This window comes from Homalodisca vitripennis, chromosome X (assembly GCF_021130785.1).
Source record: "Homalodisca vitripennis isolate AUS2020 chromosome X, UT_GWSS_2.1, whole genome shotgun sequence".
NCBI lineage: Eukaryota > Metazoa > Arthropoda > Insecta > Hemiptera > Cicadellidae > Homalodisca > Homalodisca vitripennis.
Genome location: NC_060215.1, coordinates 58413327 through 58435175, shown reverse-complemented (window position 1 = coordinate 58435175; position 21849 = coordinate 58413327). Strand labels below are relative to the sequence as shown.

At 32.5% G+C, this 21849-nt stretch overlaps 1 protein-coding gene across 4 annotated transcripts in view; it reads right to left on the bottom strand.

The window, feature by feature from the left end:
* LOC124369044 (Fanconi anemia group J protein homolog) overlaps nucleotides 1-21849 on the bottom strand; it is an 80471-nt gene that overhangs the window by 49529 nt on the left and 9093 nt on the right. For all 4 annotated transcript variants that reach the window (XM_046826732.1, XM_046826730.1, XM_046826731.1 and 1 more), the window contains 6 exons: nucleotides 12695-12806; nucleotides 9594-9626; nucleotides 7688-7726; nucleotides 2987-3061; nucleotides 1427-1488; nucleotides 520-665 (listed from right to left, as the gene is read on the bottom strand). In XM_046826732.1, the coding sequence (XP_046682688.1) occupies nucleotides 520-665; nucleotides 1427-1488; nucleotides 2987-3061; nucleotides 7688-7726; nucleotides 9594-9626; nucleotides 12695-12806 (467 nt within the window). The remainder of the gene's footprint in view (nucleotides 1-519; nucleotides 666-1426; nucleotides 1489-2986; nucleotides 3062-7687; nucleotides 7727-9593; nucleotides 9627-12694; nucleotides 12807-21849) is intronic.

The following is a 21849-nucleotide window of genomic DNA, read 5'->3' as shown; positions in this document are numbered from 1 at the left end:
GGAATGGTTATGTAATACGTTGATATTTTACGAGGTGTTTTCCAATGTTTAATCGTAGAATGTTGTGTGATAGTTAATGTTGTAATTATTTGACAAATTGATATTATTTGAGATATTTGTAAACATTGTTAATTGTTTACTCTATTTATTACACTTTAAATAAAGTGTAACATGTTATGTAAAAAATTTTTTTAAATAGGAAACATATTCGGTCCTGGTGGGTCTTAGTATGTAACTAAGCCTGGCACACTGGTGTCGCCGCAAACCCTAGAACGCAGCGATTTAAGGGTTAAGCCACATCTTACATGATCCGGTTGCTATAAGGAGTTATTTTTTATCATGTCCCCCACTACATAATCTACTGTGTTGATTTTAATACATAAATAATTCTGTCAAGCCTGCAATTTTGTTTTGGCTGTAAAATATAATATAGCCAAGAACTAATCTTAAAATAAAGTTAATTTAGGGCAGCTGGTTCTATGGAGTTAAATATGCTAAAATATGAAAATATAGTACTACCTGAATTTCTTTGGATCAGCATAATCTTTTTCTATTAGTGAAAAATGTTCTATTGGTTTTACTATGTCAATATCACAGGTTTCGGAGGGGCCAGTTTCTTTGGTTGCAGTCACTGTATCCTTGGGCTCCTCACTGCCCAAACTCCTCTATAGGAAAAAACCAAAATTAGTTAAAAAGTTATATAATAATTAAGTTCCACTCACCCTATAATCTAAAATCTCGCCACTCACCAAGTGTATCCAGCTAGTAGAATTTTCAGAGAATTACATTTTCTTTTAATGTCTTGAGATCCCAAGGAACCAAAATTTGACCCTTAAAACCTAGTTGAAGGCAATACGAAAATCCAATCTGACTGGATTAACTGTAAAACACTTTCACTTCCCACCAGAACTTGTCAGATCATTCTCCAATGAGATGTCATGGCAAAAAGACAAAGATAGAAGTTTATTGTAGATATTACATAATTTATAATCAGCAAGGAAACAACAAGTTTAAGTTCATTTTAGTATTTAATACACACCCAACAATAGAACATTATAAACAGAATCTAGGAAACTATAGTTTGATACTGTACTGAAGACAAGGATTTCATCCAGTGAATAGAACCAAAAAAAACATCTGAAGGTTGTAAACTGTCTCAAAAAGACTTGCTTAAAACTTCCAAAAGGTAATATTTTGAAATTTGTTTCTGGTTAAATTACTTTTTAACACACACAGTACATTACAACCAGTACACACTTTAGCTTGTAACGAAACCTAAAACCAACAGACTTTGATGATGTGTTCATAAGTTCAAATAATCCACTACTGGTAGCCAATCAGTTTTATTTATTAATAAAAAAATTATTATTTAAATTTATCAAAGATCTAAAGGCCTAATATGAAACAAACAACTCTTTACACTTACTTTTGTTCTTTTCGGTGCTTGAAATATGTCATCATCAGAAGAACTCTCACTACTAGGATGTACTGAAACAGTACAGTAAAAATTATATATTATATAACATTAATTATATAACAATAGTATGTCATCAAATTATTATAGTTTAAAACTTATGTACAGTTAAGTTCATGTGATTATTCTGAAAATTGGATCAACTTATTTATTTGTTCAACTTGACTCAAAACTTTCCCAAGTTATATATACCAGATTGGTCCTCCCAATGGCTAATAACACCATGACAGTAGACCTTTCAACAGCCAAATGTCAAAAACAGCTTTCAGCCCCAAGCATATACCAGCTGAACAGATTTCTGTATAAGTTGTAAGGATTACATATCTAGGTAAAGTTAGTATTAATAGACATTCTTAGAAAGTTTACTAGACATTGTAAATCTACATCTGATAGTTCTGTTATATATTTTCTCATTCCAAAGTGTATTTATTTGGTTTATAAGGTATTTTCAGCAAGATATACATTAAAATATTGATATGCCACTTTTAAGCTTAAACATGAGCGCATGTCTAGTCCATCGGCTGTATTTTGGTGAGTTATATAGTATGGCGAGTGTGGTATCATTTCCATATATTAACCCACTGGCATGCTGTGACAAACGTAAACTGCTGGTAAAAGCAGCACAACAATCACACCATGATAAAACAGTTTTGCCATGAACCTTGGACTTGTAGCTGCACTGTTGTCTACTAGATAGCAGCACTGAAAATGCTGTGAACTCTTCCTAATCTTATCCATCATATAGTTTACTTTTCTGGTCAGCACTACTACGTAAAATATTAATTTTTATTATAGACTACTGACGTTTGTTGTTGTATAACACTAAATACTGAGGATTGAAATTTACCCTCATCCTCAGGTGTAAAAGCTTAATAAATAAACATGCACCTAAAAACTATAACAGCACAAACAACACGTCACACAAGCACAAGTGTTCCACTTGCATTAGGTGAATGTGATGTATTGTTAGTGTTCTTGACTTTTGTGCAGTAACATCACATTTTCTCCAGTCTGGACTTCAAGATGTTGGTGTAAGACACATGCGATACCCATTTTATTGAGTAACAGTCTAATTTGTTTAGGTTTTAAATGCATGTTTATGTATTAAGTTTTTTTTACATTTGAAGAAGAGGGTGAATTAAAATTCTCAAAATGTATACATTTAATAACATATAACAATGGTAAATATCTGAAATCATATTATCTAAGAACTTTTTGGTTGGATCATTGTAACTCTATAAAAAAATCAAGTAAGCTGCAATATGAGCCAATGAAGTTTCTGTCATACAACTAATCCAACAAGCTCTAAAACTTGCAAAAACATTATTTTACAGATAGCAGATGACAAGTCAGAGCCAATTTCATTTTAAAGTTACGGAGTACATAGTCTAAAAGAAAATGTTTTACTTTATTTACAAAATTCTTCGTCAATCTCAGTTCTGAGTAACAGTAAAAGCTAAATCAATAGAAATATCCCATTATGAGTAACTAAATCATTCTCTTCTGGCTTACCTGAAGGAGTGTTGTTTTTTGTTTCTTGTTGTCCTGTTTCCCTTCTCATAGGTGTTTTTTTAATATTGCTTTCACCTGTGAACAAAAAATATTCCTAAGACCAGAGAATCAAAATTAACATACTTCATAGATTCCATTTTCAAAAATATAAAGAACTCATTATAGCCTTCTTACAGTATTATATAATCATCAACAGTAATAATAATAAACTTAACTTGTTTCATGAGGAAAAGTTAAATCTCAGTTAGCCACTCTCCGCTATCGACTGTCACTTAGAAAATACTTAAGAGCAGCCCCATTGGCTAGCACGGTTGTTTATTAATAATAAGTTCAGAGACTGAATTTTACATACAGCAAGCAGATTATTTAACGTTGTGAATGTATGTCAAAGAATCAAAAGGAGGATTATATAATGCAGAGTGTAGTGGATTCCATTATTAGTGACCAATTTGAAACGATCAGCTGAATAGTTTAGTAATTTTGTTTGTTTGTATATTTCAGGTCACAATACTTCTGTGCCATGCTCACTGCAATGTAGGTGATAATGTCCAAGAGCTCTGTGGAGTTACTGCCACAGGACAGTATCATCAACATACATGATGGGATAGCATATATTTCCGAGGTAGTTTGGAAGATCTGAAGTAAATAATACAAACGAAACTGGGTCCAATACAGTACCTTGAGAGACACCTTTTATGACTACTTGTGGTTTTGATTTTTAAATTCTCTCAGTCTCATTTTGTGCTTGTATTATTTCAACTATTTGCTTCATCCCTATAAAATAACTTTTAAAACATGAAAGATGAATAAATTACTAATATTAAAATCATATTGAATATATAATGACAAACTCATATGATTTCAGTTAACAGATGAACAAGGTGATTCATATAAGATGTCCCAAACAGGTACAAGCAAAGTAATTGATGAAAAAGTTAAAATTAAATTTTGAATCACAAGTAAATAAACTCCCGAATTATACTTGTAAATTACTCCTGGAAGCGCAGTAAAAAGAAATGAGGTGTGTTTGTATGTTTTTAGTCTTATTTGATGTTTAGTCTGTTGTCATCTGCCGTTTTGTGGGTCACATGTCACAAAGGGTCACATGTGTTTTGATACAATTGTCAATTTTCTTTATTTGTTTAAAAACCGGGTCAGAAAAATTTTATAAAACTTTTAAGTAAGAATTAAATAGTATGTAGGAATGTTTCATAAATATTGAATACTGCTTTCAGTGAATCTGTTATGAGTAAAAAGGGGATTATAAGTGATATATACATTTTCAAGGAAGTTTTGAAGACATTGATGTTGACACTCCTGCTTATTAACAATTGATACAAATATAAAAGCAATAAATGGTTATCAATAATCACCAAATCGCATTAAGAGATGTCACTGATGATAATGTTATATCAATCAGCCCATATCTTGAAAATGTTCTGATATTTTGGGCTTAAAACATGGTGCAACAAAATTTGTTTTGATATTATTGAATTTTGAAAAACAGAACAGGTATTGAAGTTGCTCAAGAATTACTAAATAAAGCAAATAATCTATTTTAAAATTTGCTTTTGAATTCAAAGTGGTAGTAGATAGAGTCAATATTTACAGTGCAAAATTGTATTTAAATAATTAATGATTACATACATCTTGAAATATTCTTATTGTGTTAGCAATCTTTCAATGCGATGTGAACCACAAAACTTTGGTGATTATTGTTTACATCACTGGTTTATTGATTCTATAACTATCTTAAGTTTATTTGTATTGAGCAAGATTAACAAATAACGATCACAGCTTACTAATCCCAATGGAATTGAGCATTCAGGCCTTACATCCTGTTAGGTACAGATATTATGTCTGAATTAACTGTTTTATATGGATTTTGACAGTAGCTGCTCAAATACGCAACCAAATGCTATTGAATAATTGGTAACACTTGATATAAAGCTCAATCGTCCTAGTGGAGGCATTATGGATCACAAACACTTAAAAAACTCACTACATGAATCACATGTAAAGATTATGCTTACCATATTGTTTGATTTTGGTGGTATATTGCATCATAAGTCTGCCACAAAGTCAAATGATTAATAAGCATCACTTACAAATTCAATGCCATTTGAGTGAACTAATCAGAAAAAACAATTTAAGTATTTGTAACGAAATAACTCATGACTGCATGACAACAATGCACTTTCTTACACCTCAAGACTGTTCATGAATTCTTAGCCAAAAACAAAACTGTAACGATACTCCAGCCCCAAATTCGACCAACATGGTTCTTAGTGACGACTTCTCTTCCCAAAAATAAATAAAACCAAGAAAGAACACCGTTTTATCATTACTGATAAAATAATAACAGAATGAAGGAGCTATTAGGTCCCTGAAAAGTGAGTTCCAGAAATGCTTTGAGGATTGGAAGAAGCATTGGTACAAGTGTATGAGCGAATAGAATAAAATGTAGTGGATCTAGGTAGTTGTTTCTACCTAGTATGAGCTCTTTCTTTAAATTTGATGGATAACAAAATACTAGTTTCTGGTGTCAAGTATTAGGCAGTTTAGAATATTTCAGAAAACTCTAGTATTTATCAGTGGTGGTAGTCGATACACTGTACGATCTTCAAGCTGTTAGGCCCCATCCTAGCTGGATGGCAAGAGCGACATGATTGACAAGCGCAATGGTCACTGCTGTTGGTGGCAAAATGTGTGTCCACACTGAGCAGCAGGACAAGGCGGCAGGTCAGGAGCGCACAGCATTCGCGCACGGTTATTGGGAAAATATTTTCTGTGCGTATGAAAGGTGTAATGCTGCACCAAGAGCTTGTGTAGACATTGGAAAAGCTTGTTTATACAAACATTAGAGATTAATCGTGGTTTGATTTCATGTAAATTTATACATTTTTTCCTTAAGTAATCACTTATGTTTGAAGTGTGTATACAATAAATCGTGTATGGTTTTTTAAAATCAGTCTTCGTTATGCCATCCATTTTTGTAGACCAAATTTAAGGTGAGGAAAACAAAATGTACAACATATAGCGTTATTTGTATGCGTGGGTTTAAAATTTCAAAATATAGCCTTTATTATTAAAAAAGTTGGTTATTGTTCATTTTCAATTCGTTGTTCTAAATAAAATTTTCTTTGCAGCATTAATGCGTTTAAAAATGCTATAATTTACAATGTGTAGTATGATTTGATGTAGCATTGTTTTAGGCTACAACAATCTGTCTTGTTTATTACATCATATATTCAAAGGGAAAAATTCAAAAATGAATAATATCCTGACAACCAAACTATAAACACTTGTACTCGGTATGTACTAATATTTATTTTTTGCAAATCAAAGTGAATCTTACTAATTTTAATTTTTAGTATAATTAATTGTTTACCATATACCAATTTTATTCATTCTATAATTGTTTTGTTATTTTTACTTCCACAGCTTCATTATTATCAGAGTTTTTCTCTATCAGATGTGGTGTCAGTCACAACTACCTTGGATAATCACAGATCAAACTATACAACCTTACCTTATTTGTAATAAAACCAAATACCTTAGTAAATTCTCACCTCTTCTACTGAAGCTCACAATCGATCATTCATCAGCCTGTTTTGGTAGTTTACGTCGTTCAAATTACATAAACTGGGGTGCTTTTGCACCTCTTATATGAATAATTCTTATATGAACTTAGTTCACTAGACATCACTAGAGCAGTCACAAAACGACTCACATCAAAGATCACCTGACGAAGAGGTGACCTGAGGCAGATGACGATGCTCTGTTGTGTCGCCGGTGTATCGCTACCAAATACAAACCTGTTTGTATCTTGAAGTGCTTGTAACGCGACTGACAATAGCAACAGTCACTCTTGCTGCTCAGCTAGGACACTCACATTACTTACCATTTTTTCTATCTGTCACAATTGTAGGTTTGTCGCTCTTGCCGTCCAGCTAGGAAGGGGTCTTCTGCAAACAAGCCGTATTTGTTGTTCCCCCTCCCCTTCCCATCACTGACACTAACATACTCTGTTCTTTCTGCAGTAAGCCCTTGTAAGTTGGTTCTGTAATTTTTTAGTCATTAACGACCGACTAAAAGTTATGTCTTCAAGGGACGAAAAATGCATGCCATATGACAATGAGAAGGTAGAGAAGAAACTGTGTGTGAGACTGTCAGCCTAACATAAAATTATAGTGCAAAGTCAAAGATTCCTTCAAAGCAAAAAAAGGTTGGACTAAACTTTGTGAGGACTATTCACTCGCTAGTGGAAAGCAAGAAGAAGAATAAATAATATTTATTTTTTTACATTTCCACAATTCTTTATACTTCTGAAAACAACTTCTATTTATAACCGTTTTAAAATACAAAAAGTAACAAAAATCAAAGGTAATATGTCTAAATTTAAGCATTTTCATGTGTATGTCATTTAAAAATTTACTATTATTCTAACATTTTGATAAAAAATTATTTTAAAACAATCAACCACTTCACACACATGTACACGCGCGTGCACACACACTCAAACAAACGCATGCAAATATAGACACGTGTGCACACACACACACACACACACATATATATTACACTTAAGACACTTATGAAGCACCGAGTTTTGATTAAAACTTATGAAAAATTAATAGTTATGGTCTATACTAACAAATAACACAAATAACATAATAACATGTAGAATTAAACTATTACCTTTGTTTATAGCCGTTTCTGTGTCTTCAAAAGCTTTGTCTGAAACAAAACAAATTATCCCATAAGAATTTTAAAATATTTAAATTTTTATATTTATTTTTACTTTTATTATAATAATCTGTAACACATAACTGCCATAAATTTGATTTTTATTTGTCTAAAACATTCATGTTCTATATAATTAAAAAATTGCATATTAAACTAAAAAATGCAAATATTTCATTTATAGTCAACTTATTTCATGTATATTGCATCAGTAGCCAGGCATATATTAACTAAAAGATATTTATTAACTTTCATTGACAATATAATGAATTAAACTCAACTGTTGTACCACTTTAGTATTCTTCCAGTCTACTTGCCAGCTTTCAAATCAACACAAAATGTAGTGTGTCTTTTCAACGTTTACAAAGTAGTGTCACCAAGAAGAGAAATTGTATTTAAATTTTGCTAAAATTATTGTGAACAGTAATTCACAAGCATAATTACAGAAAATTTCATTATTTTAGAAGCTTGATTTTCAAAATGATGGCTTCCTAAAAACTAAGTGTAAATATTGTAAAAACATTATATAATTAAAAAAGTACAGTTTTTATGTTTTAGTTAGACGATTTAATTACGAATTCAACAATACCACGTTTAAGAAAATCGGTTGATAAATAAGGAAAGTAATGCAGTTTTAATAAACCAAGTACTAAACAATGTCCACTGTGATTATGTGACCCCATTGTTTGTGAGCCACACAATCAACAGTTTTAATTTTAGCTGCTCTAATCAGCTGATTATAACATTGCATTGTTGAACTGTATTCATAATATCCTTATATATTGTAGGATTTAGGTTTCTTTTGGTTAAACATAAGGAAATAAGAATGTTTATAATCTACATAAAAAGAACTTTATTTACATAGGACTTCTAATGAATTTACAAAAATTACGCATTATAACAGAGTGCAAAATACTTTTCAATTAAAATACTGATTTCTGCTGCCGGAAGAACAGTTCAGTCCAATATTTAAAAATCAGTGTTCAATATTCCTACAGCCAGTTTTATTGCATATACTAAACTGTATCAATAGAGTTAGCCCCACATGTCCAAATTTGATTTTATACCTTTTTTATACAAAACTTAAGGATTTATTAGCAGCCTTATTTAAGTTATCATTTTGAAGATTATAAACATTTTTATTTTCTTATGTTTGAATCAAAATAAACCTAAATCCTGCAATATTAAGGATATTAAGACCACAGTTCAACAACTTAATATTATAATCAGGTGATTAGAGCAGGTAAAATTAAAACAGCTGATTGTTGTGGCTCACAAACAGTACTGTGACATAACCACAGTAGACATTGTTAAGTACTTGGTCTTTTAAAAGCATATTATCTCCCTTATTTAGCAACCGATTTTCTTAAACTTGGTTTTGTTGGATTTGTAATTACACTGACTACACTAACTAACTAAAGTGTAATAATTGAGCCGTTTTTATCAATGAACGCCGTTCCTGAACGCCTGCAATGGAGAATGGAGACTACAAAAACCTTGACTTTGTTTCATCATAAGCTAACTTTTTGTAATAATATGTGACTCTATTACTATTCTTTAAGAATATGTCAATAAAGAAAATAGTCTATTGTCTAAAGATGTATCAACAACATTTCATGCTGAAGCATTTATAATACATATGAGAGTACAGATTGAGTACAGCATTTCTTGCAGTATTAAGGGATACAAATATAAAAAACATGAAGACGAGATTTTAGAAACCCATACCATAACACTGAATGAGCTAAATTAAATATTTTGATGCATCTTTGTTCTTCCAGTATCGTAACGGCGGTAACTTGGTAGTTTTTGGTGCTTCTTTGTGAAAATGGGAAAAAAGTTAATAATTTTCATTACTTACCCAGTGCTTCCAACTCAAGCTGTTTCACCAGCTCTAAAAACACAAACACAAATTACACAGAATAGTTTATCTCACACCATGTTTATATTCTAATTTGTAAAAATAAGTACATACATTTACAAATCAAAATGACAATGTATTTTTATTTATTACCATGCAAATTTAAAATGGTGCAATAAAATATGCTGAACAATAAATTGTTACATGATATTTTGCTTTCTTATTTTAAAAATAGTTCCTGTATATTCAAATGGTTCAGATAGCCTATTTATAAAAACATGGAAGTTTACAAATATAACAAATAATAATAGATTTTTTTGAAATATACATTCATAAAAATGAGCCACAAATGAAAATGCACCTTGTAATACGTCTAGAGCTACACGATTTATTCCTAACCATGTAATACAGGTTAGGATTTTAGTTACACATTAAATTAAGTTTGGATTTGTTACAATCAATACTTTAATAGTTCAGTGATATACAAATCAGTAACACTACGTTTTGAGATCAGCAATCTGATCTCTTCTTCAGGTAAATAACTAACCTAACACATAATTACAAACTAGGTTAAAATAAACACATCATACCAGAGCGTTGTGACATACCTAAGTCAGGAATCACAACCACCATTTTGTGTGTCGACTTCACTAACTCTAAAACTGCACTTAATAAAAAACTAAACACAACACTAATCATTAAAACTTAACTACAGAATACAGGTCACAATACGTCTGCATTTGTTGACCGACCACCTACGACTGACTAGAGGCCAATAGCAAATGGCGATCGTCACGGCAGAAACAAGATCGCGGCAATAAAAAGGAATAGGGACAGGAATGGGTCCTTTTTTTATTATTGATTCATGCTAGATGAACTTGTTAAAACCATACTGTGACTCCGCATTGGTTTATGTATTGGTTATTGTTCTCCATGTATTCTATATGTCTGACAAGAGTTTTCATGAAAAACAGTTTTTGTACTGATGGACGCTTGCTAAATAAAGACCTTATTTATTTATTTATTTATTACAAATATCTAATTTGTTTGATACTTTTGGTTTTCTTTTTAGTTCATTTTTTAGAATTGGCAACCAAAGCGGCATAATCTTGATTGATGACTGATGACTCGCTCTGATGATCGACTGACTGATTGGTTGGTTTGCCAATTTAATGTATATTACCTCTATTAATTTCCTTTTGATGAAATGTGGTTCCCGATGTATTATATTTGGCTTCATCCCAATTCATATGATGGTCTTCGGATCAACAACGGTGTACATTTTTTTTACTTTTGTGTGAGACCCTTTCTTGTGTTTTCTTTGTGTTCTTTTAGCCTTAGGTTTAATGGTCTTTTTGTCTTCCGTATGTATTCCCTATTGCAACTACATTTTATACTGTAAACACAGTTTTTGAAAACCTGTGTGCTATTTTTTGGTTTTTTGTTTTTACGAGTACCTATTGTATGTTTTAAATGCGGTTCTAATGTTGTACTTTCAACCTATTCTTTTAATTTTCTCCGATAATCCCAGCATTTAAGGGATTGACATAAACATAAATTTATCACTATTCTGTTTTTCTGACTCAGAAATGATTCTTCTGGTTCGTTTGGACTTATTTATTACTAATTGAGGGTAAACATTGCGTATAAGATCCAATTCAACTTTCTTAAATTTCTCATTTAATCCATCTTTATCTGAGCATAAGCTCTTTGCTCTATCAAATAACAAGTAGGCCACTCCTTCTTTGACAGATTTTTGATGGTTTGATTGATAATTTAAATATTTTCCTGTGTGTGTTTTCTTTTGAAAAACAGTAGTCTTAAGGACATTCCTATCTCTTAATACACACACATCCAAAAAGGGAAGCTTGTTTTGGACTTCCACTTCCATAAGTGGATGGAAGGAGAAATAGAATACTGTTAATGTGATTCAAAAACTCATTCAATTCAGTGTCTCCATGAGGAAAAATAACAAAGGTATCATACATACATGCCTCCACCAAATCTTCGGTTTGAACTGAGCTGAAGCCAAATCTTTTTGCTCAAATTCCTCCATAAAGATATTGGCGAAAATAGGAAACAGTGGAGAACCCATTACCATCACCTCAATGCATTTGCTAATAATGCAGACCTATTGTGACCTGTATTCTATAGCAAAGTTTTAATGATGAGTTTTGTCTTTAGTTTTTTATTAAGTGAAGGTTTTAGAGTTAGTAAAGTTGACACACAACATGGTGGTTGTGATTCTTGACTTAGGCGTGTCACAACGCTCTGGCATGATTTGTTTATTTTAACCTAGTTTGTAATTATGTGTTAGGTTATTTATTTACCTCAAGAAGAGATCATATTGCAGATCTCGAAACGTTGTCTTACTGATGTTTTGTTTCATTGAACGATGGCAAATATCCGGAAAAATCCTGTTTCCTTCACAATCCTTCCATCGTCAAAAATAAACTTCAAACAAACAATACTTTAAATAGATACAAATGCATCTAAAAGAACTAAACCATAAGATATCAATTCATAAACATGAACTCATATAGTTTCAAAGTCTCATTTTCTCAAACCTGACACTTTTAATGATTTTTTTTGTCTCTTCTGTGGAAGATACTTGTAAAAACATTGGTAAGAGTACCTATGATTATTTTTATTATCTTGACAAGTCCTGTAACTCAGAGACTATAAATTTTAACTTTAGTTTTAAGGAAATTAGGGTGTACACACTGCATTTGCACATGCTACATTGTGTTCAATCTTTGTTATGTAATTATCAATATCACGTCAGTCTTTGCTCATTAGGTTAACATCTTATGGTCTTGACACCTTTCAAATCTTAATGATTTTGAATAATGTTATTCTCTCTTGCTCTATTTCTCTCTCTCTCTCTCTCTCTCTCTCTCTCTCTCTCTCTCTCTCTCTCTCTCTCTCTCTCTCTCTCTCTCTCTCTCTCTCTCTCTCTAACAATTCTTTGGTAGGTCCAAATTAGTTAGGTTGTACAGTATTTAATCTATTTTTTACACAATCATGGCTTGTTTAAAATACTTGGTTGAAGAAAAGGTTGGGAACTGTAACAGTCTACATGAGAGTGTAGGTTTACTCACTAAGTTCTTGTTGCTGCCAGGCTAAACACGAAGAGAGGAGTGCCATAGTTTTGCCAGTACCCGTTGGGCTCTCCAGTAGACAGTTCTCAGCTTTCTTGATCGCCTGTAAGACCTAAACAGGGCACTGGTCACTAACTACTTAACAGTTTATCAAACAATAAAAATAACAATCTTAATGACTCCTGAAAATGTTTAAAGCTACCTAATCTATGTAATGATCAATTACTAAGGAGGAATCATGATAACAAAAAATTTTATTATTCACAGATTTCAAATACTGCTGTAGTTAGAACATTTGAACTGTAAGTTAAAATATTAGTCTTCATTTTTCATACTGTTTGAAGGAGTTGTTACAATATCTTAAAAACAAATCAATATTATTTTGACAATATGTACATGTATGTGCATATGTATGCACGTTTGTGTATGTGTGAGTGTGCTCGTGAGTGTAGATGTGTGTATATATTTGTTTTATTATGTATATAGCTATAATTTGGATGATTATTACAGTTGTAAACCAACAGCGTTTTATTTTAAAATTTTCTTCAATGTCTTATCCTATATTATTTTATATGATATAATATAATATAATATGATAATATTGCTATCTTAAACTTATAATCATATTAGGGCGGGCAGGCAGCCTGTGATAATAATGATTGATGACAGTGGTGATAATGATTTACAAAAGGAATGTTTAGAGATTGATAGCCCACTTAAATTTAAAGATTTTCTACAGTTTTACGGAGAGTAACAGGGTTATCAGTAGTAACATTAACTTTTTCCATTCTAATATTAGAAGTTTTTTCTAAAAACTTTGATGAGTTAAAGGTATATTTTGAGTTTGATAGTAAGCAATGTAGATGTAATTGTTCTAACGGAGTGTTGGCTGAAGGAGGGGGAGGAGGGAGTTGAACATTGAGGGGTTTGACCTTGTACTGAGTGATAAATTACGGAACCAGAATGACGGCGTCATTGTTTATGTAAATAAGCGACTTTCTGCAGTTACATCACAAGCTACTTTGGGTGACGTTTACGGCATTTCACTTAACTTCACTTACCTAAATACTCATTACAACATTTTGGCACTATACAGAACATTTGACACTGACGTTGGTAGTTTTATAGATGGTCTCGACAGCTATTATAACAATGTAGAACGTAATAAAAAATGCATTTTACTAGGAGACATGAATATTAACCTTTTTGCACCTGACGATATTACTAACAGATATTTTAAACTGCCTTATTGGTCATGGACCTTGTACAATGTGTGGACAATGCGACTCGGGTTACGGAGCACAGCACGACCTGCCTGGACCACGTGTTTGTGAGATACAACGACATGCAGAGTGTGCAGGCCGCCGTGCTGCACACCACCGTCACTGACCACTACAGCACCGGCCTCAGGATCACAACAGTCCACGCGACTGCCACTGACACACCACTAGCACCGATTACGTATACTGACGAAAAAACTGTTTACCGAGTGTCTTATCACCTCAAACTGGGATCCCGTCCTGAATTGTTATGATGTCAACGAATGTTCAGCCAATTTTTCGGGCGTGATTACTGAATCTTTATCTATCGCTAAAAAAGAAATAAAACATCCCACAACACGGAAGAAAAAACTTAAAAAACTTAAGCCATGGATTTTCCAATGACTTAGTAAACTTGATTCGTAAAAGGGATAAAAATTAGTAAAATCTTAAAAAAACAACCTTTTAATCGTGAACTTAGAACTTATTATAGTATGTTAAGACGTGATTTAAGCAACTAAATAAAATCTACAAAGCGGGATTACTATAGAATGAAATTAAATGACTGTAGAAAAAATGCTAAATTGTTTTTGGGGAATTATTAAACGAATTAATTGGGAGGAATAAATGTAGGATAACTTTCCTATTCAAAGATTTCTACCAGGTGCACCTATATTGAGCAAGGAGGTTTTAAAACAGGTTGCCAATGATTTCAATGATTTTTTTTCGGCTGTTGGCAAAACCCTGGCCGACGAGATTGATTCAGGGGGGGTATCCGGTGGTACGTGACTCTGATTACTGGCTGAACACTGAATTCTCACTACAGACTGTGACTGAACATGACGTAATACGCCAGGGTCAATGACCTGAGGGGTGGATCCGCACCGGGATGGACGGGTCTCGCTAACCTCTTCAAGGCTAATATCCATGTTATTTCTCAACAGTTAACACATTTAAATTAACTTAAGTATCTCAACTGGTGTATTTCCCGATAATTTTAAGCTAGCAAAAATCTTTCCTCTTTTCAAATCTAATGAATTTACAAACAAAAAACAACTTCCGTCCCATCTCATTGTTAAGCGTTTTCTCTAAGGTTTTAGAACGAATAGTTAAGGATCAACTCGTCTCATTTTTACAAAACCATAACATTTTAAGTGAGTGTCAGTATGGTTTTAGGCCGGACAAAAGTATCAATGACGCATTTATTTGATATCAACAGAGATTTAAACAAAAGTATTTCAAAAAATAATAGGTGCATGCTTGTTTTTTTGGATTTAAAAAAAGCATTCGACTCTGTGGATCGCACTATTTTGTTAACAAAATTAGAAATGATAGGAGTCCGCGGCATTGCGCTAGCGTGGTTCCGCAGCTACCTGAGCGAGAGGCGACAGGTTGTGTCCATCTGCGGAAGAGAACAGTGATCCTCAAAATGTGGATTATGGTGTGATTCAAGGTAGTACATTGGGACCTATTTTGTTTTTAATATATATAAACAATATTTTCTAAACTAAATCTGTATGGAAAACTCTTTTTGTTTGCGGATGACAGCTTAATTTTTATTTCTGGTAACAACTGGATGGAAGTACAGGAAAAGGCTACAAACGACTTAATGATTTTGAAAAAAAATGGTTAGATCAAAATTTTCTCTCACTAAATATATCTAAGACAAAATTTCTACCTATTTCTTTGAAACAATAATTCAGATTACAATTTAAAATAGTTTGAGAATTCATCAATGCGGCAATTCTGCAAATTTAACATGTGGATGTAAAAGTATTGAACGTGTTACAAGTTACAAATATCTAGGTGTAATTTTCGATCATCGCCTTAAATGGTCTGATCATATAGCCTATATTCAAGCAAAAGTAAGAAAATATATTTTCGCTTTCAGAAGATTAAGTGATTGTTTTAAATGAAAAGGAAATTAAAATAACGTACTGCGCTTATGTCCAATCCCTCTTCTTACATTTGGTAACATTGCTTGGGGCGGTGCCAGTTTTGGAGCCCCTTTACATAACACAAAAATGTATCTTAAAAGCAGGATTAAGGAAAAAATAAGCGTTATCCTACTGACACTCTTTTTCACGAATCTTCACTCCTTTCCTTGCGACAGTTGTACATAAAGCATCTTTTAATTCATATTTATAAATATTACAACATAATTTTCCCAGAAACATCACATTCTTATAATACCAGGCATGCAGTTAATGTCGGTATACCTGTTACAAGGTTAGTTAAAATCATTTTCAATAACAAATTCCTTTTATATTTCCCATGTATTATTCAGAAACATTTGCAAAAACTTCAGTCACTTCAAATTATTCGAATCAACTTCAATTTCAATTTTTAAGAAAAACGTTAATTTTTTCCTTCTACAGATTGGCCTCGAGGGAGCCGAGGCCCTAATCTTATCAGAATATGGGCGGGCTTGACCTTGGTCCTTTCTCTCATCCCTCCCCCCTCCGATATCATCTGTCATTCATCTACATTTCAAAGTGATAACTATTTCAAATAAATTATATATAAATTTTTTGGTCGGTTTGTTTAATTTAATTTATTATTGTTATTGTTGCTCTTTCGTTTGCGTCTGAACCATACCCGGCAAAACAAACTAACATTAATTTTCTGTAAAAGATAGCGTCTCTAGCCTACGCACAGGCTGCTTGCCCATGTAGGCTAATTTCCTACAAATATATATTAAGAAATTACAATGTTTAAAATTTCATTGTTAACAAAAATTTGCAAACGCATTTGTAATCTCTGTACCTATAAGAAGATTGTGGAAATAAATTTATATTTCATATTTCACTCTTGTGTGATTAGCGAGATGATCTACGAGATAATAGCAATTAATTAATACTGAAATACTGCATAAACTTTCCCTCTTTACACATTAAACAATGTTCTTTCTTCCTTCCCTTCTAACAGAGACTTCTGAGAATAAAAACAAAACATTTTAGATAACAGTAATCATTTATCTTATGTTAAAATTATTTAAATACAAATTATTAAAAACTATTAATAAGGCTTGCTAAACATATTTATAAATTTCAATTAAATTTAATCAAAATCAGATTATCAATATGGTTTTCTTATGATTTTAATTATATTTCATCCACAATTCAGCTTACAGGTATAATTAACGTTTTGAACAAGATTTTTAAAGAAATTAAATTTAGCCATTTTAGCATCTGATGGGCTAAAAATAGTACATACTTAGTAAAGATTGGCAATGGATCATTCTCCCACCATCTGCCGATTTAAATAATCTTCTTTTTACACGGGGTTATGCCTACCCAATTACAACTATATGTTTAGGCCTTTCAATCCCAGAAATGTTATGCAAAGCTCTCTCAAAAATGCCATGTCCTCTCATATTTGAATACATCCTGTTAAACTGCAGAGTTTGGCTAAAGTACAACATTTTTTTATTTATTGCCAACTTGTCATGTTTTTATTTATTTCTTATAATCTAGGGTAAAATACAGAATATAATAGGATCTTTGTTATATACATACATAACTATTTGTGTAATAAAAGCTACACTTGTGAAACAAATTCTTTTCCAACATTTTAAATAAATTGTTCCATCATGGATCAAAGTATCACAAAATTAGGGCAGCGAGAAATAAAGGAATGAAAGTGACAAAACTAAAGGGTGATTCAGTTAGAGGTTACAATTTTAAGTTGGCAGCACTGTTCTCTTATGCAAAGATAAACAGCTAATGTTTTGTAATTGGGCATTGTTGTTTAATGACATTTGTTGTTATGGAGCTTTATTCAATTGAAGAATGTGTTTTAATAGTTAAAACATTTTTTAAACATGGGGAATATTTTACTAACATGATTTGAGCACTGCAAAATGATTTTGGTAATCATAACCGTCTGTCACATGTGGCATACAAAATGTTAAAAACTTATTGATAAATATAATGTAATGGGTGTTAGATGTTCAAAGATTAGTAAGCACTCAGAGTGGCCGATCAGTAGCAAATATTTCCGCAACAAACGCAAGCGATCGAGAAAATCAGTCAACCTCAAGCCATTTTCATTCCCAGCAATTTGGCCTTTCCTACAGTACAACGAAGTGCATTTTGATTAAAGATCTGCATTTGCATGCATACAAGATCCAACTGATTCAAGAATTTTAACTGGTACATCATCGACAGAGGTGTGAATTTGTTACAGGGTGGTGAATAACCAGAATATGAGAAATTTCAAAACAAAATCATCTTTTCTGATACAGCTCATTTTCATCTTAATAATGGCTATGTAAACAATGTTTACGCAAATAGCCCAACTCCATTCTGGAGCTGAAGGGTGACATTCACAAAGTTATATATTATAAAATTTCACAAAAATTTAATGAGACAGTAATGGAAAATCTCATCAAAAGGGCTGGAGGGTACCTCACATGGTTGTCAATTGAAGGATATAATTTTTCATGTCTAATGTCAATAACAAATGTGTCTAAATAAAAAATACACCAAGTAAGTAAACTACTGTGCATATTACTTAATTTTTAAATTGTAACCTCTAACAGAATCACCCTTTAAAATATTGGAGTTAAATATTGGAAACGGAAGGGAAACCAATCTGTATAGTGGCAAATAAATGTTAGTTATCTCCCAACCTCACAGGTTTGCTACCTATGGTTTGATGAAAACTGAGTACTTATGATGTGCATAATCTTTTTGGTAACAGAAGGATAGGTCATTCTCCTGAGTAAAGCACCTTATCGCGTTTAGAGACAACTGTGGGGGACGAAATAAAAATCAGCTTATTTTTGGATGATCTTGTAAATAGCACATGTTTTAACCAGGACTTTGAACTGATTGAAAAAACTAAAAACTCTCCAATATGTGTTTGTCCCAGATGACTGGGTAAAAGCATTTGCAGAAGTAAATAGATACGTTTAAGTGGTTGGGATGACTAGACAAGATTTCTTGTCATCCCAAACCATAAATGAAAATTTAAAATATGGTATTGACGCATAAGCCAACTTCAGTGGCATGGATTCAAAAAGGAAGATTCTCTCACCATTTTCTACAAGACGCTACTTAACGATGATCTTGAATAAGAAAAATGTTCCATGATCAAACCCAAAATTGGGCAACCCCAAAATAAGATTGACACAGAAATCACTGAAACACGCCCAAAAATAACAAAAATACCTATTAACTCTTCTGCAGTTTTTGCCTTCAATTTACAATGCATGACTTTTATCATTACTTGATACATGCATTCAAAGAAAAATCTTTTAAAAAACACATAAAAAAATCTAGAATTAAATTATATGGATAAATTAAAGATAGATTAAAATATTTAAAGATGAACTGTTATGTGTTCTTTGTGTATCAATGATAACTATTTTGTCACATCATTTTTAAGTTCATAATACAAATTTTTGAGAAGACAGTCTGCTTTTGATTACCCTGCAATTATCAACAAAATATACTGATCGCTATGTAGCAAAGGGGTGTACGTAACAAAGTGGGAAGCAAAAGAGCATAATTATTATTTACAAGGTATATACAGTGTCGCTAAAAAGTTTAGGGACAGGCTTAAAAAAAACACAAATTTCTGACAAAAGTTTGTTTTTAATGGAAACAAATATTTAAATTATACAAAATAGTAAAATGGACATGAATACATACAAATCAGTAATCAATAGGTCCTCCATTAGCTTTATAACATTCTTTGATCCGTTTTGGCATCGAATCAATGAGTGTCAGACAGTCTTCCTTCTTGATACTCCGCCATATCTGTGCCAACATGAACTTCAGTTCAGCTTTGTTCTTGGGTTTGTTCTTCGCTAGACGACTGGCCATGGTATTCCATAAATTTTCTATCGGATTAAGATCCGGGCTTCGTGGTGGCCACTTCAGAACCTCAACATCATGATTACTGAACCATTCTTGTGTGTGTCTTGATTTGTGGCACGGTGCATTGTCTTGTTGAAAGATGTAATTTTCACCAAGCAATTTATTGGCAGATGGTAACATGAATTCTTCTAGAGTTTGACAATATTTAATACTGTTCATTGTGCCTTCAACGAACTGAAGCTCCCCAGGACCCTCACTTGAAATGCAACCCCATATCATTACTGCTTCGCCACCGGCCTGAACTGCAGGCGCTACACATGCTGGTAGAAATTTTTCAGTATTGGTACGTCGTACCCTAACTCTGCGCCTTGGAAATAGTTCAAAACGGCTTTCATCAGAAAACAAAACACGCCGCCAAGCTTCTTTTGTCCACCCTAATCGAGCCTTGCACCAAACTTGGCGTGTCTTTTTGGCCTTGTCATTTAACAAAGGTTTGCGGATAGCGTAAAATGATTTCATACCTGCATCTCTAAGTCTGGAACTCACAGTTGCTACACTCACATTGTAACGATCATCATCTTGTTTCATGCTGCTTAGTAAATCAGGTGCACTTACATTTCGGTCCTTTTTGCTCATCACGAGTAGCTTACGATCCTGCCGAGGCGTGGTTTTACGTGGCCTACCACTCCGCGGGGCATCAATCACGGTACCGGCTAGGTTAAAACGTCGCACTGTATTTTCAACACATGTTTTAGACACATGTAAACTTGGATGCAATTGTTCGGTATGAACTACCGGTTTTATACATACCGATAACTTGCCATTTAATGTCCTCGGACACAGATGAGCGGCCCATAATCACAGCTTTAACTTTCACAAAACAGCTAAATAAACAAATCACAAAGAAGATTGCAGTACAACTGTCACAATGGCAGTGTGGAATGCGCGCGCAGGCTTGTTTCACAAAACAACCGCCAGAGGAACAATGACGTGCAGACCGCATGTCTGTAAATGAAGGCGTCTACTTGTAGAAGCGAAATTAAAACTCACATTTTTTGTTATAAAATGTTCGAAAATAAAATTTTATTTGTACCCTGACCAGTTGAGTACAAAATTTATTTGTAACATGACATATTTTTTTAAATGATCATCATATTATAATAAAAGTACTGTGCAAGTTTCATTACAATATGGCAAGCCGTTAAGAAGTTATAAAAATAAAATATCTAAAAAAACAAGGTTTTTTTGGCAGTTCCTTAAAATACATTAATGCATGCTTCTTCCACATTTTTGGAGATAAAATATTGAAATTTTGAATAAAAACTTGAATTGATGTCCTTAAAACAGCCAACAATCAATAGCATTGAGAAATTAGTTAGTTTAGGGCCAACTGTAACATTTCTCTTTCAGACAGGTGTCCCTAAACTTTCTAGCGACACTGTAAAACATCCTATTTAATATTAAATTGCCAGAAAGACATGAAATCGCATACTTAAAATAAATCATATATCTAGAAAATAACTGTAAAGAAAACATTAGTTAATAGTCAACTGTAGAATTTTCCATATCCATTAAACTTTTAATTAGTTTTAACCACAATTTTACTTTTGACACATTCACCCCCTATCCTTTTCGTTGCTTCAATTGTAGATACAAAACAGAAACTACCAATACTATAATAGTTCTAATATAAGTGCATTTAATTAACAATGAATTAGTACACAAAATATCATTTGGATATTATTTAAGTAACTGATAGGTATTACAACAAAAACTGTAAAACAAAATGCAAACATACATTTTCTAATTGAATGTAAGTCAAACCTAAACAATACAGTTTTGTCAAAAAAAACTTAAACACCTAAAAGTTATTATAATTTTGTAGCTGTATTTTTCTGGTTAATCTGATGTTTACATGTATTATAAGACATTTAGTCTAATTTTTTATTTGGATTTACACCAAGGTTAGATTACAAACGCAAGTGTAACTATAACATTTCTCTAGATAAATTAGTAATCAAATGATAAGGAAAATCTACTGTACAACATTTTTTCTACCCGGATTATGAAA